Here is a 27,702-nt window from a genome sequence, read left to right on the forward strand (position 1 = left end):
TTTATTGCAAGATATGGGCTAAGTCAAATCGGTATCTTAAACTCATCTGTTTTCATTTTTGGAAGTCTGTTGGACTATAATACTATGTCATTATCCAGGCCCTGCTATAAAATAGAAATTATCTTATAGTTGCTTTGTGCATCATTTTTTTATTACCTGTAGATGAATCTGCTTATTGCTTCTATGCATATTTTAATTTACAGTAATTATTTTGATTAGCACATAGCTATAGAATAGTTCTGTTCTTTTGAAGGAAAACTGTAAGACAAAAGGGAAACACAAAAACAAGTAAAAAATGTTTTAAAAACCATGAAGAGTTATGTCACATGAGACTGTCATTTGAATAGCAGCTCTATCCCAAATACCTCTCTTTGTATGTCATTTTTATTCATATCCTACAGTTTGATAAGTTAGAAAGGAGCTGTGAATGGTGGGGAAAAAACACTTTTTGGGTTTAGCATTGTTATTAAGGATAGATGTGTTTATTATTGGGCCATTGGTTTATATAAAGATGCAGACAATGTTAAACTATCATGGTTCCTGGTGGAGTGTTTTTTTTTCCCTCCAATTAAACTTAAATAATACTTCAACAAATTCAAGCCAAATTCTATGTAGCTGTCCAGTAGAAGACGAACAGAACTGGAGACAGAGTATTAGTTCTCATTTTTTTCCCTAACTTATCTATGCAGTAACAGACCAGGTTGTAAGATTTAATAGAAGATAACTAAAGCCAAAACCCACTCAGTTAAAAGAGAATGTTGCAATTATTTTCAATGGACCTTGAATTAACTGTTGAAGAGTAGACATCTGACTTTGAGATAGTTTGTCAGAGCCCTCATATTTAAGTTGCTAGCAGTAGCAGGAATTTCTTTATGCAGCAATTAAGTAAACTACTGTGTATATTTTTTCTAAGACCTCTGAATCATGTTGTTCACTACAGATAGGCATGTTGGAAAGTGATTGAGTCATGCTTTCATTAATAAGATTAGAATTTTGTCATCATGGTCTAACAAACTATGCTAGCAGTTTTCTCCAGGCAGTAGGTGCTTTCTCTTCATCTTTTAAACTTGTGCTGTGACCTTATTGTAAAACATCTAATTTTAAAACCTAATACTAATTTTATGATGGAAGCCTCTTTTTACTGTACAGCAGCAGAAATGAACTTAGCCTGTTTTAGTTTAAGAGGTTTTATTTCTACCTTTTTATAACAGTACAGCTTCCTTTTCCTGCAATTTTTTTCATGATGTCCACATTGCACGGTTTTTCCAGAACATAGGGAGGCTATGCAACCTCTACAGTCACTGCTTTATGCAGAAAATTTAAGGTTATGTTGTTAAACTGAAATTGGCATCTCCAAAACCTTAAGCATGTCTTTTTTATTTGTTTCGTACTCTTTAATTGTAGTACTGTCCAATTTAAATATCCCTATCTTAATTGTTTTAAATTAATGCTTCTCAACTTGAAAAGGGAATGGAGCTCACTAGAAATTATTCACAATATAGCTGAGGAGTTCATCAGGTTTCTAATTTAAAAAAAAAACCCTGCCAAATAAACCAAAATTCCATGTCTTCTAGTCTTTTTTCTTTCTTTCTATTTTTATTTCTTATAATGTTGTAACCCTTACTGTATCTTATTAAGAGAAATCCTGAAGTAATGCTTCTCTTGTTTAACGTTATAGATTTTTAATTTTATAACTGAAGAGGGGAAACACTAAAAATTTTAGCTGCCATGTCTAATAGAAAGTCTTAGAAATAGTCCTGTTTTTTGTTTATGGGATTCTGCAGTTAGCCATTTTTTTAAACATTATTTGGTAAGTGGAATTTGAACTTGTGCTATGTTCATCGCGTTTTTTTTTTATATGCTGTGTTTGTAGGGTTAATTTTTTTTAAATGAGCTGGTATTATCCTAAATATGTTGCTATTGAAGTTGGTGGAAGTGTAACAAATGTATGAAAGCAGAGTTAAGCTAGAATTGAGCAGTTTTGAAAATTCAAGTTTTAATTTTTGTTGCTTTTTCACTGTTGGCTTAATTGGGACCTTTGATTTTACTGAGATCAAATTTGATCTGTGCCTATGTTGAAACTTGAATTTGAGGGCATTCTTATTAAAAAAAACATCTAATGCTAATGGATTTTTTTTTCTTTGGATTCTTGGAGGCTGTTTTTTTTTTTTCCCCCATATGAGATTAGTCCAGTGTCTGGCCTGCATTCAGACTAAGATAAAATTTAAAAAAACATACTAGGTCAAATTTTTAAACACACTTAAGCATTAACACTCCCAAAAGTTATTTTGAAAATTGTGCTTTTGAAAAATGTTTTCTTTATCTTACTTCTTACTACTATGGGAGTACTAATTGTCACTTCTGTTTGGTTTTGCCTTTCAAGGTATCCAGAGAATGGCATAGTAGAAATGGACATCAATAATCTTCGACCACGAGCAAGAACCATTCTGAAGTGGAGTGAACTAAAAGTGGGTGATGTGGTAATGGTTAACTACAATGTTGAGACTCCAGAAGAAAGAGGATTTTGGTTTGATGCAGAAATTACGTCTTTGAGAGAAATTTCAAGGACTAACAAAGAGGTTCATGCTAAAATTCTGCTGGGGTAAGATTTCTTTGACCACTTTGGAAAGTCTATTTACATTCTTAAACAAACAAAAACAAAAGCTTTTAGGTTTTGATTACTACTCATCATTAGAGTAAAAATTAGCATACTACGTTTCCATAGCTGAGTCATGGAATTACACTGTATGATTTTAGAGTATGGAAACTATGTCATGTAGTTGGAATTTTTGCTTTTCATAAGATAGCTGAAGCTAGATGTGGTTTCATCTATGTTTCCAATTGATCAGAGTATACTGATATAGATATATTTAATTGTCAAGGCTGAACCATCTGTTTTCAGTAACTTTTGAGTCATTTGGGAATCTGCAGGTCTTACCAGATGTTGTTTATCTCTTGCAGTTTGAATAGGTTTCTTAACTGGCTGACTGAATCTTTAAAACAAAAAACCTTCATCAGAAAAATGTAGTTTGTGGTAGACTCTTAACAGAGCGTTAGTGGAACGGGGGAGGGGGGGTTTTCATGCAGACAGATCCAAGGTTTTTTGTTTTGTTTTTATTTTCCTGTTTATTTTAGGAACTTGGGTATAGTTCTTCAGAAATTGAATGTATTTTTGCTGAAATCCACAGGACAATTTTAAGTAAGCTGCAAGATCACTTATTTTCCCCATCTTTAAAAATGCAGTCTTTACACTCTCCTTGAAAAATTCATTGCTAGTCTTCTCCTCTCTTGCTGGCTTTCTTTGTCCCTTTGACATGGAGTCCTGTTCTCACTATATCATATTCACAAAGGAACTAAAGGCAGTTGGATCCAGTCTGTTGTCTCCATCTCTGTAGGAGGGTGAAGACACAGGGATGCATGTGCACCAAGAGTGAAACTGATGTTACAGTGTAACTTGGAGCAAAAATTTCTTTAAATTTAAGAAAAAAATTGATTTAGTGGTGGCACCTCCTAAATTTAACCACAATGAAAACTATTATAATTCTAGAAATATTTTTCTTAAAATGAATTCAACTATTCAGGTTTTAGAATGCTTTTAAGTGTAAGAATGGAGGAATGTGAAATCTTTATGAACATTTCTAATGTAGGACATGATTGGGAGACTAGTAGTAGATTTTTATGATGAGCTACAATTTAATATTTTATTTATATACCAGAAATAATTGTATTGTTGTATTTTTGAAATGTGAAAGACGTTGAGTTGGTAGCTGTTGCAAGCATATGCAAATCTGTTTTGAGTATTGTTTTTAAATTTAGGATAGCAGTAGTGATTTAGAGGAAATATTTCAGTGTATTATGGCTCCCTGGTATTCAAATGTAAAGGAGGCATGTGAATTCATTTTGGAGACATACAATTGTCATTTTAAGAAAAACACCCTCAAATCTAAAACAAGGAGTAGGAAATTTGAATTATTAACCACTAACTTAGCAAGGGAAAAGTGGTGGTTTTTTTTTTTTTTTTTTTTAAGCCAATCCAGAGATCGCAAGATCATAGGTCTCTAGTCCAACCTCCTGCTCAAAGCAGGGTCAGCCATGAGGTCAGACCAGGTTACTCAGGGCTTTATCCAGTCTGGTCTTGAAAACCTCCAAGGATGGAGACTGTACAACCTCTCTGGGCAACTGCTCTGCTGCTTGACTGACCTCATGGTGAAAAAGTTTTTCTGTGATATTTATTGTAATGCATTTAATATGTGTATGACATTTGGTGAACTGGAAAAATGGACTTCGTGATCTGCAAAACAAAACTGTCCAGTGATTTATTTATATGAACCTCTGATATGAACCTCTGGCTATTTTGATAATGTTTTTAAAACTGCTGTTTAGGTTTTTTGTGGCAGGGTGTTTTTGGTCTTTCCCCTTCTCTATTAAAATGTGATAATCAAAATATGCTTTATATTGGCAAAAACAATTACATATTTCAGGTGGTGCTACATTATTTAAAAACTCTGTTCATGGCAGAAATTTTATGGGGTAACCTTTTTTTTTAAACCTAAGTAACCTGATAGTTATGTTGAAAAAGCCACAATGGAGAAATACTGTATTCCAGGGTAGTGAATTTATTTGGCCAAATGAAGTCCATTTTCCAAGTAGAATATTATTTATTTCAACTAATATTCTGCCTGACTAAAAGTTCAGGCTTCATGTATGTGTTAATAGCTTATATACGTGGCCAATCTACTAAGACAATATCCAGAAAGCAAAATTTTCTGAGTTCTGCCATTTCTTGTGATTCACCAAGGTATAATTCTGAGTTACCTGAGTTACCTTAGTCATTCATCTCAATTAATGGTAAAAGTACAAGATAAACTTCCTGGAATTGATAAACTTGTGTAAAGAATATGCTGCAACAGGAATTACTTGATTTCAGGTGTTTGGATTTGTAAAATCAATTCTTCAGTTTTAGTATTAGTTATTAATTCCTTTCAATAAAAACTGTAATTTATTATGAGGGACTTATTTTTAAGTGATTAATTATGTTAACTACTTAAGAAGAAAACTTGGCAGGCAGTAAAGGGAGGCAGAACGCTTTCAGTTGTTCCATTCACTGACTCTTCTCTTTTCAGTATTATGTTTAAGAGGCTTTGAATATTTGGTTCAAAATAATATAACTTTTTATTTATCTTTGTTGCTTTTGACAAAGGTGTCATGGTGTTGGCACAATGACAGGAAATAGCAAGGGCATGTATGTTTACACTGTATGTAGTGATGCTGTAGAGTCAATAGAGCTTGTGATGAGGAAAATATATTTTTACTGTATTTTTTTACATGTATTTTTGACATGCATATCTGTTATGTGGTATTTCTTTACTCATGTCTCAGTCAATCTCTAATGGAAAAATCTTGATAATTTTGTCATCATTGCTTCATTTTTTGGGAAACAGATAAATTAGAGAACATTATCAAAAAGAAGAGTGAAACTGAACAAAGAAAAAAATATAACTGTAATTCCAACCATATATTAATAATTCTTGTTTGTGCTGTATCTGCACTGCAATTAAAATTTGTGATTGTAGAGTTTCTAAAGCCTATCCAAACTGGACTTAATGTGGCTTAAATACAAATATCAGCAAAGCTGTGATGCCATAAGCACAGACCATGCAAGTCTGCCCAGGACTGTAGGTCTCTTATGACTCTGAGCATGCTTCATTATTTTCAGTTAGGAGTGGTCATTCCTGTTTCTCTGGTACCCCTCTGGATTGGTTTACAACTCAGTTTACAGGGTGTGCATCCATAACTCTGAACTTCATCTATTCTTCCTTTCTTTGGGAAGTATTTGTTTCACAATGAAAACAATTATTAGTAATTAGGATATTATTATTTTTCTTCTCTAAACTTTCAAGGAAGCTTATATGTGCCTGTTAGTGGAGGGTAACTGTGAGATGAACCTCTCATATTTTATCCAGACTTTGGTAGCTGGCTGACAATGAAAGTCACAACACATCAAATCAAAGAAGTTCAAATCAAATGGTGCTTTGTCTTTTTTTGTGTGCTAGACTTCAAGGTTGATGAAAATCAACTCTCACTTTTTCTTCAGTCAGTTAATATATTAAGGGCATTTGAAGGTTTGAATTTAGCAAGGGCCTCTCTCAATATCATAAGTTGTCTTATTTTAAATCTTTGGATTAATTCAAGGCTAACAGTAAAATCAGTTCACTGTATATTCATTATACCTCTTTCACCAATCAAATATTTTATGAATTTGAGGGCTTCATTAGAGTAGCAATAATGGAAGGTAGTGAGAAGGATCTTAAAATGTGTCATAGTTTTATACCTTAATCTATAGTTAGTTCTACAGATTCTGTGTTGGGCTTTCTGCTCCTAATCAGTGCTTTGCCAAGCATTTTTTCATTTTGTAGTTTGCTGCGTTTATATTGTGTTTTTACATTTAACCTGATGGATTTTGAGCCTTTCTGTTGTCCTCATTTAGAAACAATTTCTGCTTTTTGTAGGATACTTTATTGCTTCTTGTAATTTCCATTTCTCTGTTGTTTAGCCTTGCTTGGATTCCTTTTACTCACTCTTGAGACTTTGGTAGGCGGTATACATTTGTTCTCAGTGTCCAGTATGTTGTCTAAGTAGTCTTCATGCTGCCTGTACAGACTTTGCTATTAATTGCTTTTTTGAGCAAACTTTTGCATTTCTATTTAATTTTCCTTTTTGAAATTGGACGTAACTTTGGCTTTTCTTGCTCCTGTAAAGATACTGAATTCAAGTATATCATTACAGAGCAATGAACTAACGCAATGAACCAGGTATTGCATAGTGGGCCAAGTCACTCAGGACCAAGTCAAGAGTTCTTCAGCTTTTGTGGATTACTGACTAGCTGCTCCAAAGAACTGTCATAGGCAGTGTCTAAACATTTAATCTTGACATTGGGTCTATTACCTGATCTAGTACTGTTATGTTTCCTTCCTTCTCAGTATGTCTGATGGCCTTCAACATCTCATAGTTGCTGTTACCATGTTGTTTGGGTGCACAGTAATGCAGTCCTAATACTATATATTTTCTATTTAGGCCTGGAATTTCAGTTTCTATAGATTCTCTTACTGATGGTTTTACATTCATATGGTATCACAGAATCACAGAATGGCTGAGGTTGGAAGGGACCTCTGGAGATCATCTAGTCCAACCCCCCTGCTCAAGCAGGGTCACCTAGAGCATGTTGCCCAGGATTGCGTCCAGGCGGGTTTTGAATATCTCCAGGGAAGGAGACTCCACAACCTCTCTGGGCAGCCTGTTCCAGGGCTCAGTCACCCTCACAGGAAAGAAGTTTTTCCTCATGTTCAGATGGAACTTCCTGTGTTTCCGTTTATGCCCATTGCCTCTTGTCCTGTCGCTGGGCACCACGGAGAAGAGTCTGGCCCCATCCTCTTGGACACCCTCCCTTCAGATACTTTACACATTGATGAGATCCCTTCTCGGTCTTTTCTTCTCCAGGCTGAACAGGCCCGGCTCTCTCAGCCTTTCCTCATAGGAGAGATGCTCCAGTCCCCTCATCATCTTTGTAGCCCTCCGCTGGACTCTCTCCAGTACAGCCGTGTCTCTCTTGTACTGGGGAGCCCAGAACTGGACACAGTACTCCAGATGTGGCCTCCCCAGGGCTGAGTAGAGGGGCAGGATCACCTCCCTCCACCTGCTGGCAACACTCTGCCTAATGCAGCCCCAGGATACCCTTGGCCTTCTTGGCCACAAGGGCACATTGCTGGCTCATGCTTAACTTGTTGTCCACCAGGACTCCCAGGTCCTTCTCTGCAGAGCTGCTTTCCAAATCCTTTTCTTTCTGTATCCAAGATAATCTCTTTTTTTTTTTCATGTAACGCCTTTGGTACTTGCTGCTTGAGCTTTGAAAACATGTTTTTGGTGAGATGCACAATGTTAACAAGACTTACTTTTGGGTCATTTCTCAGAATAGCTTTCATACTATAGGGGCATTTATTCCAATAATCTGCTGAAACATTCTTGACCGGCTCTCTTAAAGTTCACTTGTCAAAAATCCTGTCTGCAGACTTTTTGCACAGACACACACATAGCTTATTGTATGTATAAATATCTTGGTGAGCAGTGCAACACAGTTCAGAAGCCTTAGTGGCTTCTGTGCTGTATACTTTTAAATGTTACTATGGTTTCTTAAGCTATTCATAAAAAGCGCCTAGTATTTAGAGGAAAGAAAAGTTTTGTTACTGTTTAGACATTTAAGAAGTGAGCAGTGAACCTGCATATATTTATGGTCAGTGGTGGCTCTAATGCTTTTAATGCCCTCTCCATTGAGGGCTCCTGTGCAGGCACAGTGTACTTCCTGTGCTGGTGTGCTGTGGTGCCTGACTTAGTGCTGTCATGTGTGCCACTGCTCTGTGCAAGAGGAAAGCGACACAGAAAGATTTTACTGAGGTAACCCTTGGTAAAGTTCTGGTAGGGACAGACTACCCCCTCTTGTCCACAGCGTAAGAGCCACCCCTGCCTACAGTCAATTTTTAGATTAGAAAACTTGAAATTTTGCTATTGAATAATAGACAAGTCAGGTAAGTGTTTTAAGGTTCAGACTAAATAGTATTGAATTTCTTAAATCTAAATTGGCAAATAGAGTAGCAAAAATTGACCTTTAAAAAAATCTGTCTGTAAAGCTTGTTGAAAATATTTTCAAGCTCGTTCAGTGTCTGTGTCACTGAATCATGCATGTTGTATAATAGGATTTGCAAACTGAATATCTTGAGTTTATTCTGTAACTGCATGTTTCTGGGGCATGGGCTCTCACCTAAATAATCTGGTTCTTCTGAAGTGTTTTCATTCCAGTTCATGAAATACTGTTTACTCACTTCATATAGAATTTGAATCAAGAATAGCTTAATTCTTTTTTTTTCTTTCTAATTCAGGACTTCACAAGTATGTGCTAACACATGTCAAAGTCAGTGGGTGAGAGTAGTACATGCAAATTGGAAGAGAAAATTGGTTCTCTGTGGATTAAGTTCACTACCTTTTCAATTATTTAGTTACTATTCATTAAAACTTGTTAGTTGCTTTGAAGGAAAAGGAAACCCAGTCAAACAGAAGTAGTAAATATTAAAAGCCTCAAATGTTTTGATTTTAGTTTTCATGCTTATTGTCCATAAGATAAAAATGTCTCTATGAAGTGAAAAATAGGTTGATTTGAGTCTTGAGTTCTTTGCATTTTTTTTTCCCCTGGTGTGTTTGTGATACTGTCCTTTCTCTAATAAACACACACACAGGTTGAAACACTCAGTGTTTTCCAGTCTGCTTCTCTGGAGGTGATTTCTAGGAGCATTTTGAACTTTAGTTTGATGCCCCCACTCAGAAAAAAAAATGCAAAAGGAAGAAAAAGTACAGAAGAAAACAGACTTCAGTACAAAAAAGGGTACATGGTGGGCAGCAAAGTAGTAGGAAGAGAAGTGTAGAAATAACAAAGAATTAGGAAAAGGACTGGTGTTTAAATAAATGTATGTGCTATTTTATATTACTCTGTTACCTGGTTACTGTTTCAAAAGACTACATTTGTTTAGATTTATTTAAAAATAATACAGCCATCACTCAAAACATACACATAAGCACTAGGAAATTAATATTGCTATTATGCACTGGATAGGCACATGGATGGGGCATTAATATTATGCATGAGTACAATTGGCCAGCGTGAGCATTTGATGTCACTTTTCTAAAGAGAATTAGACAATATAAAGAATGAAAACTCTTCTCAACTAGCCCATGTTAATTAAGACTCCCGGCTCTCTGTATTTTCTGGCTTTCAGGAATGCTTGGCTAGATGCCATTCATGCTGTCACGAGCAGTAATGTCCCTAGATATCGAGCAAGCATTCTCTTAAATTACTAGCTCACATGTATATTCATACCATGAGTATCCATGCACCACTAATTTTTGAGGCTAAAAACATTTTTTTTGTGTCTTGTCAGCAGCATTTCTCATTTACTTTTGGTTTGATATGGCATGTTCTGGAGGTAATTCCATATGGGAAAAATTCTTTGTCCCTTTTTTGTAGGGGATACCTTCAGATCACATCCTTCTTTCCTCTTCTTCTTGCTTTTATAACATCTTTTTAAATATATATAAATATATGTATATTTATTTATTGCACAAAGCTTAAACATACCCAGGTTTCTGTGCTTTAGGGATTCTTCACTTGTTATTCTTTCTTTTCTAGAAGTCTTTTAACTCTTGATAGGATCCCTATTTTATGATTTTTATTACAGAGGGAGCTGGTTCTTTTCTTCATCTTACTTTTTGAACTGAGGTTGTCACTTCTTCCAGTTGGGTTTGAAAAACCTACAAATATAGAAGGCTGGCAAAATGTAAAAATTGGGAGAAAAATGTGCTATGCAAATGTGCTGAAATTTGACTGTAGCATAATGGAATTTGAAAATATATATAGGGAAAATCTCATTTGTAGCTGCAATGTCTGATTAATGCTGAAATTGTCAGTATAGTTTATTTTTCAATGAAATTTTAAATTATTTAATACAGTATGCCTCAGAATTTAAATAGATGCTTACTAATAGCCAACAATTTATTGACTTTGTATCTATTTTGACTTTTCCATATAGGTCTGCCTAAAGTTTAAGATATATTTATGTATCTATATTTTGCATTATACACACACACATGCATATACAAATATGCATGTATACATATATACTTTCAGTTCAAAGTTTCCTGTTATTTAGAAGGAAAATAAGGCATAACTGTGTGTCAGTTTAAGATAAAATCACTGCTGTGATGTGTATTATATTAGAAATATTCTTATAGGAATCAAGTTGGACAAAGAAACATTGTCTTGGGATGTTCCTCGTCTATGCCACTAACTAGACTGTACACTGTGTTTTAGTTTTGTTGCAAATTATAGCACTGCACTGAATTTTGTTTGTGAATTCAATAAAAACTATTTTATCAGTGGTAAAAGAGATGCCAGTTAAATATATTCCTTTGCTTAGGGTTTGTCAATTATAGAAGCTAAAACTGAGAAGCTAAGACTGAGAAACAGTGTTCAACGTACTTTATTAATATTTTTATTTTTCAGAGGCCCAGAAGATGCAATAAATGATTGCAAAATCCTTTTTATAGAGGAAATGTACAAGATTGAAAAACCAGGAGCTTATCCACTAACATTTGGAGATGGAGATTTCAAAAGTATGCTTTTTTATTATATATTTCAGTCTGTTAGTTAAATATTTGAATGGCATTACGAAATTAAGGGATTAGAGTGCAGACTTAATTTAATTAAAGATTGTTTTGTACTTAATAAAAGAATCATTATTAGACAGATTTTTTGTTTGAAAAGTTTTTGCTATAATGTAACTTTATTACATGGAATATTCAGAAATACATTTTTGATGTAATATAGCAACACATTAGTGCTATCAGTATAAACTCTCATGAAGGTAAGTCTGGATAGTCTGAGATAAGTTCCGAAGCAGGTATCCAAATCACAAAAGCTGCTTTCATAACTGACATCTCATTTGAATTCTTTAAAAATGCCAAAGACTGAAAGAGTCAATACTGCTATCCTTTAACCCTGACGTTATCTAAGAATGAAAAAGCATTAGCTGTGTAGAGCAACAAAGTTTGTTTCAAGACTGTTAGAACTATGAAAAAACAGATATTTAATCTCTGGATTATTACTTGACCACTTATGTCCTTCAGAACACTAAATATGTCATGTACGGCTGTCTCCCCTTAAAAAAGAGTTCTCTAAAAAGCAGTTTTAACATTTTATCCTAAATTTTAAAATATATGGAAGTTAAAAAATAGGAGTGATAATGTGGTGTTTATATTTGGAGCATTGAGAGGTTGATCTGTGGCATTATTGATAGATATTACTGAATTTAAAAAGAAGCAGATTTATCACAATTTAGGTTCCATTGATAATCTAAGGCTAATATCTGAGTCATTGCATATAGGTGTCATTAATGCAGAGGAACTAACCTTACTGTTTATTTGCAGTGTACTATTAAAGGAATGAGGTCATATTAAAAATCAGTGTTTTTTAAAAAAGCAAATTCCATTTGCAGCTGTATTCATAAAAGTAGAAATGTAAATTTCAATTTTAAGCAATTGTTTTTTTCATTATTTATGGTTTATTTTTCTCAGATTTGTCAATGAAAACTAACCATCCATTCCATTTATGTTCTCTTGATCACTTTAGGGGTTATTCTCCACATTTTAATAATATTTTTGTTATAAACTGAGAGTTTGAGGAATTTTAAAATTTAGAGATAGTGTAAAGCCAAGTTATATCTGCTTTGCATTTATGTACCTAATTACATATTTTGTGAGGATATTTCTAGTTTATAGAACTGCTTTTAGAGGGTATATAAAATTGTTACATTTCATTTAATTACACACACACGTGCACACACCTACATTGCAGTGGAATTAAGTTTAAAAAGTCTGTTTAATGTAAATTAATGATTAATTTATCACTGACTTTAGATCATGTAAAATTGAGTCTACTGTGAACTTCAAATTTGGCTTCGGGCCTTATTTATTTTGCATTCTATATTTTCCTGCACTGGTTTCCTGTTTTACTGTATAAGAATAAAGCTCTTCATTTTTACTTACAGTTCCTACTATCACATCTTATTTCTTTAATTGTCTCCATATTTGTAACCTGTTCTCAGACCTCTCACGTAATTGCTATCTTTGTATAAATCTGCATCTGTATGGGTTTTTATGCTGTTCCTGATCCCCTTTTTATTTCTCTTAAGATTAGTTTTTACTAAATGTATTAAGTGTAATTAATTGTAGCACAAAAATATTAACTTAAATTTTAACCTCAAAGATTTAATTGTTGATTTACTTCTGGCTGTGTAACTTTATTCCTTTGTCTTCATCTACTCTTTTTTCCCCCCAAGTCCAACATCCTCACTGCACTGTTCAGTTCATTTTCTCCTGCTGTTATTCTGATCTTTTTTTTGTAAGCTGTCCTGAATTTGTTCTGTGAAGCACAATGCACTACAGTTTTCTTACTGCTTATGGCTCAACTGATTTCTTTATTGCTTCTCTGTACTTACCTCCCTAGTCCTACTCTACATTTAAAAATTTGCCATCTAAATACATACAGCTAACAACTTATTTGTATGCTAAGAAAAGCAGTAGACTGTTTTTTTAATAACAGTAGGTAGAATTCAAAGAGAATTAATTGGCCTGAAATGCTCCATGAGTTTGTTATGAAGAGAATGTGCTGAATATATTTTTGTCTAGACCAAGCCACTCTCTGTGTCCTTTCCAAAAGTTAACTACTTTGGAAATATTCTTCACCAGATAGATAGACAGTATAGGCTAGTTCTGCCAGGAAATGAATACTTCTTAAATTTGCTAAAATTGTGATAAAATAGATAAATATTGACAAATCATGCACATTTTTTGTGTAGCTATTACATTTAAGAATAAGATTAATTATTAGTTATATTGTATTAATTGAAATCTAAATACTGCAGCCCCCCCCAAATGGTAGGGGTACAACCATGGAAAATTAAGAGCTCTCAAAAATGTTTTAGAACTTTTTATGCAAAACAGAAAGAACTAGTCATCAACATATGTTACTTTAACTTCTATCAGAATTAAAATTTGTACTACAAACATTAGATAATAGTCCTTTCCTACAAAGGAAGGGAATATGAAAGAATCTATGAAACTAAATTTTACAGTGGTGGTGGGGTGAACAGGCTGGTTTCCATTTGAGCAATGGTGCAAATATAATCAATGCCATTTGATTTATTAAACCAGTTTAAAACAGAAATGGGGAAAAATACAAGTCACATTATCAGCAAGACAGCTTTATAGAGGTTTGTATATAGAAAAGAAAGTCAAACTTCAGATACTGTTTATTTAAGTGCACCCGCGTGCACGCACACACATACACAATATATATTGGTATTTGTGCTTATCTGACTAAAAAAAGTTTTTAGTAGTAATCCTTGACATAAGTCTGGTATTGTAATGGCCTATGTGGTTTACTCTCTGTAGTCCTAGACAATCTATGAAGGTACAGATATACAAAAAATATGCAAAGTCTATGCTTTTTGTTTACTGTTCATCTGACTAGATAGACTAATGATTTTCTTTAGGAGTGCTCAGTCATCAGTTTCAAGATTTTTTCATTAGCTAGACCAGCTACTTGTTATTTCTTTTGTCTGACTTGACTTAGATTGATGTAGACACCTTGGATTGTTCACTGAGTACTGTCCAGCCTTGTAGAAATTATTAGGTAGATCCATGCACAAATTCTTTCAACAGTAGTCTTAAAATGTCTCTTTTTTCCAAATGAAACCTGAGAGAGAGTCTCAGACTTAGAAGGTTACTTCCACTCTCATAGTATGTAGAAAAATCTCTTAGGCTAGCTTTTTCTAGACGCAATATACCGAGAGAGTCTGACTTCCTTTTTTTCACTTCAGGTGAGTGACCTTTGACACTTGAGACTTAGACAGCTGGTGTTAGTGGCTTTATCCCTTTGTGCCTAAGATTTTCAGGTCAGCACATTTCACTTAGACCTTCCATCCCTAGCTGGTAATTTTGCATCTTCAGCAATTCTTTTTTGAGGTCTATTTTTTGTGTTTTTCTCTGAAAAATGTAGACTTCGGTTTTATAGCATCTCTTCCACTTGTTGAGACAGTATTACCTGAGATCCTCTAGATGGATTGTAGGTGCAGCACAATACTCAGCATTCTAGTTTCCTTTTCTTATATGTCTTTCAGGCAGGAGTTTCTGTCTAAAGAGGTTTTACTCTGAAATCTTACCCATGTGGAATAAATTTTCTGTCAAGGGTCTGTCCAGTCAGAGAGGACACATTTTCCCTAGAAGGAAAGGATTGGAGTTTCCCCAAATCCTTATGTCATACCTTTCCTTCTCCATATATCAGAAACTTCTTAGTTAGATTTTCTTATAAACCCTTATTCAAATTATATTCCAAGTGTTGGTATTCCAGCTAGCTCTGTTTCTGAACTAATAGAACTTATGAATGTCTTTTTTTTCTGGTACAGACCTCAAAGGATGTTTTCTTGCCCAGTCCTTCCCCTTCCTTTCATTGAGTTTGCATTGAGATTCCTCTGTTAGAGGACATGAGGAAACTCTTGCAAATTTATTGTTATGAATAATAAAATGTCTATACATTTATTTTTTCTTGTCTGTCTTAAACTTTTTATTGTATCCTTTTACTTTTCTCCTAAAGTAGTAGTAGTAACAGGAGCCAAATGTTATCTGGTAGGCCTCAAGATATATCACTTCTTCCTTCAAAAGGAAGAAAAGGCTATTCTTAATTTATAGCATTTCTGACAATCTACAGCTACTTGGCAGCTTCAGAAAACAGTTCTGTTTATCCAAGTGATAATTAAGTATTGCAGTAGGTCCAGAGAACCAGGAGATCAAGTTGTAAATTTCATAGGATGATTGAAGAAAATGGGATATGGGAAAAAGAGAAGTTAATTTAAACTTTAAGACTTGTACTACTCATTTCTCCATTATTAGCAAAGGTGTCTTGGTTCTCCAGCTTCCTGCTTCCAACCTCAAACTCTCAAACAGTTGTTCCAGTTCCTCCTTGTCCTCTGATTCAAGGCCCATTTCTTCACTGAAGAAAGAAAAAATGTTTCTTTAGCAGTCTAGAAGTACTCTAGTCATCATATTACTTAGTTATTATCATATTCTGTATCACATCATCATAGTTTAGGTTGTCAGATTCACTTCCATAGTCTTTCTTGATGGTTTTCACACAGAAATATGCCAAAACTGTTTTCCTTTAATGTTATAGTACTTTGAGCTGTGGTCAAGTACTCTTAAGTCTTCTCTCACTTCTAAACTTCCACTTGTTTCAGACACATTCTCTGTAATAGTTAATTCTGCTACATGAATTCAATGTAGCTTCTCTCTCATTCGTATCTAATGTTAGGCTATTGAATGTTCTCCTTTTTCTTTAAAAGCTTTTCTTTTCTTAGCTGAGGAACCAATACCTATGCTGTTATTATATGGAGGAGTCATTGGTCCAAATTCCCAAGTGAGCAGAAACAGAAGGGTAGTATTAATTCAATTTCTGTACAAAGCAACTCTATGAAAACTGATGATCTGGGATCATCTGTGGTCCTTGATTATTAATTCTTTTATCCACCTGGATATTAAATTTGGAGAGGGAGGGAATTTTTCTGATTTATAATTTGTTCTTCATAGGTCTTAACAGCTATCCAATTGGAATTTTTTCATATCTATATTTAAGAAGACTCCAGCTGAAGAATGTGCCAAGAGCTGATCTGTAGAAAGAGTATGCAGGTGGGGTAGTGGTGGTGGGAAATCAAAGAAGCTGCTGATTGGTCACTTTCATTGCTGCTTGTACATGTGGCAGAAGAAATTCCACTAGTCCAGGTAGTCAAATACCTCATTATAAAAGCACCATTTTCAAGTAGAGATAGTGCTCATATGTGCAAAGAATTGAGTCCTATTGATGTAGTAATGCATAAAACCAAATTTCAGTAAACAAACATGATTAAACGTATTCTTTCTTTTGCCTGTTTGAAGAGAAAAAAATGATTTATTATGAAGATTAAAGATGAAACTTGCCTATTTTTTCAGATGTAAATAAAAGTGATTTTGAATTGACCAAACTAGACTAAAGCTGAGTTATTCTTTATTTGTCAACCCTGTGCCTTTTTTTTCCTATTGCAACACCAAAAAGGATTGTAAGTTCACAGTTTTGTTAAGTCCTTCTACAGACAGCTTTTGGATCTAGTCCTGCCAAGACAACCTGCAGAATTATCTCTTCTCTCATGACCTAATCCATCAAATTAAGTATATTCACTCACATTAATAGATACTACTTTAGTCTTTTAAGACTAAATATAATAATAAATATTATAAGTGCCTATAAAATTGGGCAGTTATAAAGGACTCAGTGCAGTGAATTATGTTGCCACTGTTTGAGTGAGTTGAACTCCTTTTTTTTCTTTTTTAAATCATCACCCCCCCCATGATAGCCAGGGTAGCAGAGCAACAGGCTAGGTTGCTACCTAAGCAGGAAAATGACAATGACCCTTTCATAAATGTTGGGCTGAAGGACACAAAATGATATTGTCAGTTGCTCCTTAGTCATGTAGTAATACATAAGTGTTAAATAGGTATAAACTGTTCCTGTTAGCTTGATCTTTTTAAACCTAGGCTTCATGGTAATAGCAAAATTACTGTATCCATGACATGTTCATGTGGACACACATATATGTTCTTCTGCCATTATGTTGTAATTATAAAACTGAAATCAGTTTTCTAAGACATGTGGATTTTTATCTTTTTTGATAGGAAAGAGTGGCCCTGAATGCAAGCACTGCAGGGCTGACCCAGATAAGGAATGTCGCTTTTGCTCCTGTTATTTGTGTGGTGGAAAACAGGATGCTCACATGCAACTCCTTTGTGATGAATGTAATATGGCTTATCATATATACTGCCTGAACCCTCCCTTAAGCAAGATACCAGAAGATGAGGATTGGTAAATATACAAGGATGATTTACTTATATATATTCCCATTCTACACAAGGTACCTCTTTGTTATTTGCAACTAGAGGAATTACTGAAGAGCTTTTATATTTCTGGTATGTTTTTCATCCTTGCGCTGTATGTAAACATATTTATATTTTATGTTAAGATTCTATTTATAAATATCAGTCATAAACTATTAGTAATAAGCATTATTGATCATTATAGAATTTCAGAAATTATCTTGTTCAGTGACCCTCTGTGACATTAACTGATGTGATTAGACTTTACCTACAGTGGTGATTCCCCAACCTTTTGTTTGTTTTATTTGGGCTTCATTGCTTCTTCTCCTTTAATCCTTTTCTTCCCCCTCAATCTGAGTCCTTGTTGCTGCCTCCTTGCCCTTCCTTTATCCTGTAGCTGCCTCCATTCATGTTTCCTGCTGTGAGAAGACCACCACCTTACTCCTACCCATTTCCAGTAATTCTGGCACTGCCAGCAAGAAAGCCAAGCTAATAAGCCTTGCTGGACTCAGCTAACCGCATTCTGAGCTGACTCTGCATGGAGCCAGCATCAGCCTGTTGAAGCTTATCATCTTGAGCTCCATGCCACGTATCACCTGTATCAGTTATTTACAACTCATAGCCTTTGTATTTATAACCTGCTTTTAACATATATTGGATGTTAATCTTATAAGTGACTTATAAATAGAAAGTTTTCCATTATGAAGATATCAGTATATGTCTATGGGCATGTTTTATAGAAATGCTTTGAACTGTAGATTTTAGTGGAACTACACACTTCTAATAAAATATTTTAAGTACTTTAGAAGTTTTAACATTCTCTGGAAATAAATAACTCTAGTTTACTATAATACAGCAGCTGCCTCATTGAGTAAGTTTGTTTATAGTTCAGTGCCTAATGCTATACCATTTTTCCTGGGCTAATATATTGCAATTTCTCCAGACTCCAGCTATATTTATACATACATGTAGCTTAGATTGAGACTATTAACATTTGGTGGAGATTTTTGCATTGGGTACATGTACCCACTGAGATACTTCTGTATGGCCATTTCCTTTTCAACTTCCTGAACTGAAAAGAGTTTTACTCATATTTGCTCTGCTTGGAGAAACTGCTGACTTTGAACACTATCTAGAAAATATTTTCAGTATATATTGCAAATATTTATGAGTTGTTGGAACTAAATATAGCACTTATTGTCTGTGTGCTTCCCATTTCTTGTATATGCAAAATGATTGTGTGCACAGGTATATATAATCTTTATTCAGTAGTGTTTGTTGGGCAGCATGTGAATCCCAACTATCCCCAGGTTTTCTACTGTTGTGCACAGAAGGCTGATCTGCCCCAACATCCACTCACTTCCTACTAATTGCCTGTGGAAGTGAGCTGAAGATCTTAGTGCTTCCAAATCATGTGTTAGAAAGCATTCTCAATGCTATAGTGCTTTAAGAATTGATCACAGTCCTTAAACAGTGTTCTTTTGTGACTGCACTGGACTTTTGGGCATAACAACTGAGATGTTTTTTGACTTTAGTCATCCTGAATATTAAGGGGGCCAAAATATTATTTAGGATTTGTTCTCTGAAAGTACAGATCTTTTTAGTGCATCCATTCTTCTTCAGGTCCCCTTACTCCCAAAAGACTCTATACCAGTACTCTCCAGCAACAAAAAGTAGTTTTATGTTCCAATATTAATCACAACAACGATTACAACAAAGAAAATATACGTGCTCCAAGTTTAATTTAAAAAAACTCAACAACCCTCAAAACACCCTTTGCTCTCCTTAGAAGAAAACTTTATTCTGATTTATTCTGTATCATCAAACATAGAGCAGGTTTTTTAGGTTAGACAGGAATGCTGATACTGTAATCTTACTGGTGTCTCTAGTTTGCACTAGGATTATCTTGGCCTGTTGGGTGCTGCAAATGATTTTCAAGATTATGTAAAACAATTCTTGTCTGTACTGATACCCTTTCTGTTTCAGGAGCACTTCTTATGAGGCACTCCTGTGAGTTATCCTACTTTTTTAGCTCTCAAACAGAAAAAGGTCAAAGAATACAAAGTTTGTCAAAGTATTACAATCACTCTTCAGTTAGGTCTCCTTAGGCACTTCCAATAACATGACCGAAACTGCTTTGCGTAGATCCCTGGGAATGTTTTCCTTCATACAGAAGACTTAGTAGAGGCCCAGATAAGAAGTGAACTGACTGACAGTTGGGACTTTACAAGCCCTCAAGTTGGGGTTAAGTGCATCTACAAAACATTTTGGCCCTTCCACTTGCATTCTTGGCCAAAAGATTATGAATTTCCACACATGATAGAAGCTAAGTCCATATGATTAAAACATCTTGAAGAGCAGTTGTCAAGCTATTTAACTTGGTTTTGTTTGCTGTATGAGCTTTAAGATTTATCATGTAAGTAGATAGATGGTTCTGTGCATGAACCATCAGTGGGTGGGAGCGGTATGGTTAAGGGCCTGTCTCCTGACAGTTAATTTGGGGATATTTAGTGATGCTAGCCCTATGCAGTCTTAATGCTTGCTGGTCTTAATGCATGCCTGTCTATAAAAGGACTACAATTATTCAATGCAATGCAGTCATCTTTATAGGAGTGCAACAGAAGAGCAGTTCTTTGTTCTCTATTCTCCTTGCATACTAGCTAAGGGTCATGGCACAGTCTGGTCCGTAGTTTCTTACCAGAGTTGTTGTTTGTTTTAAAAATTGAATTTTTTTCATTTAAAACTTTAATAGTGTGCAATGTGGCAACCTCCTCCTAGGGGCGCAGCCTGCAGTTTCTCACATACAAATGAAAATCACTCTATATGTTAAACAATAAATAATATCTCATACAAAATTCAGTTAAGAAAAATAATAAGAGAATGTGGTTAAGCAATCGTAAAGCGGGAAATGCCAGAGTTAAATTTACCCTCTTATGAGCTTACATTGTGACATGTTACAGAGAAGACGGAGCCAGACTCTTCTCAGAGGTGCACAGGGATAGGATGAGAGGCAACGGATGCAATTTGGAACACAGGAAATTTCAATTAGATATAAGGAAAAAAATTTTCATCCTGAGGGTGGTCAAACACTGGAACAGGGGCCCAGAGAGGTTGTGGGATCTCCATCCTTGGAGATAATCAAACCTCAACTGGACAAGGCCCTGAGCAACCTGCTCTAGTTGGCCCTGCTTTGAGTCAGGGGTTGGACCAGATGATCTTCAGAGGTCCCCTCCAACCTAAATTACTCTGATTCTAAGAAAGAGTGATCATAGGACTTGAAACTGATTTATTGAGTCTTTATTAAGGATGATGATGTATGAACAGGGGAGAACATAGCTTGAAAGTCAATGTCCAAGTGGAGTTTCCCTAGCTGAAAATTATGGAAAATTTCTTCTTTACCTTTAAATTGAACAAGTATGATCTGGAAATGGTTGTATCAGTCTATTTTTTTCAATTTTTAGAATATTTTTACATTATTTTTTGGTTTTGGTATAGAAAGGTACTTTAAGAGTACCAAGATCCCAAGTGTTAAACTGAATTGTGACTTGTGACTGTGTTTTCCAATAAGTATCCATATGAATGATCTCTCTAGGTTGCAAATAAAAACATGATTTGAGGTGGCTCCCATCTTCTTGGAGGGTTGAGAGCTTGTATACAGGCAATTATTATGAAATACCTGATACACGGTGACTTGTTGCCCTATATGGTAGCTAGCTCTTCTGCTCATACTCAAAGATTAAAGATATATAATAAATGTAAAGTGTTAGTAGTAGTAGTAATCTAAATATATTATCAATATTGTTATAGATCAGACTTCACAGAATCACAGAATGGTTGAGGTTGGAAGGGACCTCTGGAAATCATCTAGTCCAACCTCCCTGCTCAAGCAGGGTCCTCTAGAGCATATTTCCCAGGATCGCATCCAGACGGGTTTTGAATATCTCCAGGGAAGGAGACTCCACAACCTCTCTGGGCAGCCTGTTCCAGGGCTCAGGCACCCTCACAGGAAAGAAGTTTTTCCTCAGGTTCAGATGGAACTTTCTGTGTTTCAGTTTGTGCCCGTTGCCTCTTGTCCTGTCACTTTGCACCATGGAGAAGAGACTGGCCTCATCCTCTTGAGACCCCCCCCCCTTCAGATACTTGTACACATTGATGAGATCCCCTCTCAGTCTTCTCTTCTCCAGGCTGAACAGCCCCAGCTCTCTCAGCCTTTCTTCAGAGGAGAGATGCTCCAGTCCCCTCATCATCTTTGTAGCCCTCCGCTGGACTCTCTCCAGTAGTGCCATGTCTCTCTTGTACTGGGGAGCCCAGAACTGGACACAGGACTCCAGGTGAGGCCTCCCCAGGGCTGAGTAGAGGGGGAAGATTACCTCCCTCGAGGTGATCTTCTTCCACTAGTGGCTTTTGGGCCAAACTCAGCCCTTGGAAGCCAGAAGGAATGGCAGTTGCCGTTGCCTTGGCACTCCTGCAGTGGGGAAAAAAGTGCTGTTAGAAGCAATACAAGGATCTGTGTGCTCCCTTCCTCCCTTTGCCTTAGCCGCTGCTTCCCACAATCTCCTATCCTTTTTCTACCATAATGGTTTTATGGTGGCTACAATGGGTCCCAATGCCATATGATGCAAGGGAATATATAGAAATGGTGTTTAATTCTCTTCCCATTTGTTCTGTACTGAGTCTCATTCCAGATGCCTTAGGCATGGTGGGGTAGGATAAGGATGTATGCAATTTCCATGGTATCCTAGCTCTATTCCACATCCAATTGTCTGAAGTGAGATTTGGTGCAGTAAAAGCAGATGATAAGAGTGGGCAGGATGTGGAAATTAACCATGAGCATTAGTCAACAGTATATTCTCATCTCAGTTCTCTCCCCTGTGATCTGAACAAGCAAGGATAGGAAGAGAAAATGAGGGAATATAGGAAACATGGGGACCTATCGTACATCACATGAGAAAAGAAGAGTGAAATGTTTTGTATCTATCACTCACTCAAAATAATGGAATGTCTTGTTTTAGAAGTGGACAATATTTGTTCTTGTTGGGTTTGTTTTTTCAACCTGAGTCCTCAGCTGTTTAAAAGTGGTGTATATTTGCTAACTTCAAAATATTCAGTCAGGATGAACAAATTTAACACTATTTTGCCTAGAAGAAATGTATTGCCATTATTGCTAAGTAATTAAGAATTTACTGAAGATTTACTGAAGCTTTTTTTTTTTAGGTATTGTCCTTCCTGCAAAAATGATTCTAATGAAGTCGTAAAGGCTGGAGAAAAGCTCAAACAGAGTAAAAAGAAAGCAAAGATGCCATCTGCCAGTACTGAAAGCCAGAGAGACTGGGGCAAGGTAGAGTGCCTTTTAAAAATAGCTCACCATTTATGTATGTGTTACATCTATAATTGCATTTATATATGCACTACACAAAATTCAGTACCAGATTGCACAGACTATAAAGCAATGTTGAATCCTGCCCACTGTCTACTGAAAGTTAAAACATCTGAAGAATTATTAAGGTGACTAGAGGTAAATAAATAAATGAAAATTAAACACACATTACTTAATTAAAACTACTGTTGACAATTTTTATGTTAATATATTTTTGAAATATGTGTTTGTTATAATTGGTTTTCTTGGTATCTGCATCAGCTTTTACAAATTATTTTAAATATGATAAAATTCATGATCTGGTATGTTTTTAGGGCATGGCTTGTGTTGGTCGTACTAAGGAATGCACTATTGTTCCTTCTAATCACTATGGTCCTATACCTGGTGTCCCTGTTGGAACAACCTGGAAATTCAGAGTTCAGGTATGCTGCTTTCAGAATTGTAGTTGAAATAAATCAGAATAATATGTATGGTTTGGGCATAAAAATGATTTTTGGATTGGTAATTGTCATGTTCACTAGGAATAAATATAGCGAGTGCATTTTAATTCTAATATTTGAAATACTGCTAAGTATAATGAAAATTGAAGTATACTGATTTGAAAATGCAACTTAATTCCTATTGTAAAAGTAGTACTTATTCTTTTTAAAGGGGAACCTACTGTAATTAGGTTTAACTTATGTCTCACATGTTAAACTCCCAAGTGAAATAATTAGAAGTCAAATATTTTCTAAAGTCTACTGCTGTGGAACATGAACCAATCCATCCCACTCATGGATATAGACTACAGACTTCAGGAAATATTTTATTGTATCCAGTGGTGTCTCTAATGCTTATTAGCTGGTTGGGATCCCCACTGAGGGCTACTGTACAGGTGCAATATCGATCCTGTTTCAGTGTGTACTTCTGTTCCAATGTGTTGTGGTGCTAGGTTTGGTGCTAGCATGCATGCCATCCACACTTAGCACAGGAGAGAAATAAGATTTTACTGAGAGCTGTAAAGTTCTGGTGAGGGTGGACCACACTGTCCCTAAGGTAAGAGCCACCTCTGATTGTATCACTATAAAATGTTTACCTGTTCCTTTTGGGTCATACGCAACTGGCATCAGAACCTTCCTTTAGGCTGATGAATATTTTAAAGCTAGTATAAGCCAGTACTGCTACTGAAAGAAGTAGTTCACCTAGCCTTGTCCACTTCTTGCACTGTCCCTTCCATTTTCTCTCACAAATATTTTCTCAGGCCATATGATAAACTAGATTGGAAACTAATCTGGCAGAAAGATAATCTTTTTGTGGGGAGAGTAATTTTCCCAATCCATTCTGTGATTCTGTGATTTCACCTTGTGGTTATACAAATACTGTGCCAGCACAAAGGTGGCAGGAATGAGCAGTGTGGAGAGGATGGAACCACATATTTTGGTGCTAGTGCTAATTTTATGCAATTTTGAAGTACCAGCAAACTACAGCCTTCTTTTCTTTTTTTTTTCCCTCTGTTTTGCCTAATATCAGTGATTTTGGCTTTTCTAATCAGGGAAGTAGATGCTGCTTTATTTTCAAAATTGGTTAATCCTTTGCCTCTTGCACTGGAGAAATAACATAATTCAGGAGCATTCCCACCATAGCCAGAGGAATAGAAGCAGACATTTTCTTTCCTTTGGGGAGGAGGGAAATGGCAAGAACCAAAAACCTTTTCTAATATGTTTTCTGAACTCTTCATCCCACCCATTGCCTTCAGAGAAGAAAATGGATGTTTTATCTAATTTGCAGGAAAGAGTACTTATCAAAAAGACTTCTTATGGAAAATGGGTGTCTGAAGAATTTTGGATTTGGAATGACATGCAAGTCTTAAGTCTAAAATGGTCAACAGTGAAGGTTTTATCCCTTAGCAACAGTTTTCAGTTTCTCCTCTTAACAGAATTTACAGTGAGGCAGTTTAATACTAAACTAGTTTCTTGGATCTTGTCTGACTTCGCTGCTAATGTGAGCACTACCACCAATACAGATATTAGAGAATAATGAAGCAAATTAATTTTGTAATGTAAAATTAGTGTTCATTATCTCATTGATTTTACACACAATTACTTGTTTGAGAAAATTAATTTCTATTTTGATGGTTTTTGTGATATTTTGATTTATCTCTACCATATTTGAAGAACTTTTCTGTGAAGCAAACTAAAATAAATAGTTCAAAACATATTTATATTCTGACAATGTACCTCTGTAATCATTAATCTTTTAATTCGCTTCCAGATCAATTATATTCTCATAAATAAAGGAAGTTTTAAAAATCAGTTCTGGAAACTCAAGGTCTCAGAGTCAAATTTTATTCTTACTGGATCAGCCAGTATCAGCAGGAATAAAAGTTATGAGTTCATCTCTTTAAGAACTCCATTGGTGACACACAAGCTCGAATAGATTCCAGATCTTTCTAGTGCTGATCGCAAACAGAAATATAAGTAGAGAGGTTTGTTATTGTCAGAAAATTAAGCAGACAAGACTTATAGTGTAAGGAGTAGCTATTAAAAGAAGAGTTATCATTTGTACATAATTACTTAACAATGGCTATTTATTAACTACATACTTTGAAAAAAGATCAACATTTTTTCCACATAAAAAGTTGCACTTATTTCTGATTTGACTGCTCTTTTGTATGAAAAATGGGCTCTTAGCAGATTTACGAGAGTTTAGAAGGAAAATGCTGTGAATGCTGTCCCATGGTTTTAGTTTTTTCACATAACAAGCTTCTTAAGAATATTTAAATGTGATGTATTATGTATTATGCATGGTCATGTAGTTCTAAGGCTTACAACTCTCTTTTCCCTAGAAGGAAATTGACTGAGAATTGTTTCTGGATACAGCATCGAAATGGCAGAAATTAAATTTTTTAAGTCAAATTCTGGATACCTCATGAACATGAAAGAAGGGAGAGAGGAATGAATTAAATGATATTTAATAGAATGGGAGAGAACAGAGTGCTACTGAGGCCTGTGCTGTTCAACATATTCATAAATGATCTAGAAAATTTGACAAATAACTGACAGTTAAGTGGCAATGCTAAGTTGTCATGGATAGTAAAGATGAGGGGGAAAAATCATAACTTTGCATATTCAACGAAGGGCTTTCAGATAATTATTTTCATTTAAGAAGGAGGACTTGTAATAGATAATTCTGTGAATATGCCATCTTAGTGCTCAGTAGTGGTCAAAAAAGTATATCAAGTGTTAGGAATTATTAAGAAAGGAAGAGGAAAAACAAAATATCATTATGAAGAACAAGGATGGTTAAAGGTATGGAATGGCTTTCATACAAGAATTGTAAGAAAGATGGTATGGTACCAGAGGTCTATTAAAATTGAAGAAGGTAAATAGGGAACAACTGTATATTCTTTTTTGATGCAAAAGGAGGGGGCGTCAAATGAAATGATCAGGTGACAGATTTAGAATGAACAGAAGCAGTATTAGTTCATACAATATGCAGCAATGCTTTGAACTCTTTGCTGTAGGACATTGTGAATGCTAAGAGTTTACAAGATTTCAGAACTCAATTACATAAATTAATAACCATTGGTTAACTTTTTTTCCATGAAATGCAAAGATTATGCCTTTGGCTCAGGAAATCTGAGCCATACATAGCTGGAAACTGAGAAATTCACAGAATCACAGAATGGCCAAGGTTGGAAGGGACCTCTGGAGATCATCTAGTCCAACCCCCCTGCTCAAGTAGGGTCACCTAGAGCACATTGCCCAGGATCTCGTCCAGGCAGGTTTTGAATATCTCCAAGGAAGGAGACGCCACAACCTCTCTGGGCAACCTGTTCCAGGGCTCAGTCACCCTCACAGGAAAGAAGTTTTTCCTCATGCTCAGATGGAACTTCCTGTGGTTCAGTTTGTGCCTGTTGCCTCTTGTCCTGTTGCTGGGCACCACGGAGAAAAGTCTGGCCCCATCCTCTTGACACCCTCCCTTCAGATACTTGTAGACATTGATGAGATTCCCCTCTCAGTCTTCTCTTCTCCAGGCTAAACAGGCCCAGCTCTCTCAGCCTTTCTTCATAGGAGAGATGCTCCAGTCCCCTCATCATCTTTGTAGCCCTCCGCTGGACTCTCTCCAGTAGAGCCGTGTCTCTCTTGTACTGGGGAGCCCAGAACTGGACACAGTACTCCAGATGTGGCCTCCCCAGGGCTGAGTAGAGGGGCAGGATCACTTCCCTCGACCTGCTGGCAACACTCTGCCTAATGCAGCCCCAGGATACCCTTGGCCTTCTTGGCCACAAGGGCACATTGCTGGCTCATGCTTAACTTGTTGTCCACCAGGACTCCCAGGTCCTTCTCTGCAGAGCTGCTTTCCAGCAGGTCAGGCCCCAGCCTGTCCTGGTGCATGGGGTTATTCCTCCCCAGGTGCAGGACCCTGCACTTGCCTTTGTTGAACTTCATGAGGTTCCTCTCTGCTCATTTCTCTCTCTTATGCAAGAAAGTATCACTGTGCCCTTGCATAGTCAGTTTTCATACTGTGCACTAACTATCTGCTCGTTTGTTGTCAGTGAGAGGATATTTGGCTAGCTGGACCTTTGGTCTGATGCAGTTTGACCACTGTTATATTCTTATGAAAGTAGAAGCCTGTAGCAAAGGAATGTAAAATCTTATAAAATTGCATAAAAGTGTGGGTGGGGAAAAAAGTATAGGAGTTGGACAGAATTGGAAAAAGAGAAAATGTCTAGATATGAAGGAAGGCTGTAAATGTCATTGCATTTCTCTGAGTTGGTCACAGAT

The 27,702-nt window shown here is 35.9% G+C and overlaps 1 protein-coding gene across 3 annotated transcripts in view; it reads left to right on the forward strand.

The window, feature by feature from the left end:
* LOC104153744 (E3 ubiquitin-protein ligase UHRF2) overlaps window positions 1-27,702 on the forward strand; it is a 97,070-nt gene that overhangs the window by 49,872 nt on the left and 19,496 nt on the right. For 2 of the 3 annotated variants that reach the window (XR_011137303.1, XM_068924884.1), the window contains exons 4-8: window positions 2,384-2,602; window positions 11,105-11,214; window positions 17,362-17,548; window positions 22,774-22,897; window positions 23,251-23,358. Coding sequence is in view for 2 of the 3 variants with exons in the window: in XM_068924884.1 (XP_068780985.1) it covers window positions 2,384-2,602; window positions 11,105-11,214; window positions 17,362-17,548; window positions 22,774-22,897; window positions 23,251-23,358 (748 nt within the window). In the remaining variant the exon portion in view is untranslated. Of the gene's footprint in view, window positions 1-2,383; window positions 2,603-11,104; window positions 11,215-17,361; window positions 17,549-17,597; window positions 17,653-22,773; window positions 22,898-23,250; window positions 23,359-27,702 lie in introns of all 3 variants that reach the window. The other variant, XM_068924885.1, reaches the window with a different exon arrangement.

This window comes from Struthio camelus, chromosome W, assembly GCF_040807025.1.
Source record: "Struthio camelus isolate bStrCam1 chromosome W, bStrCam1.hap1, whole genome shotgun sequence".
Classification (NCBI taxonomy): domain Eukaryota; kingdom Metazoa; phylum Chordata; class Aves; order Struthioniformes; family Struthionidae; genus Struthio; species Struthio camelus.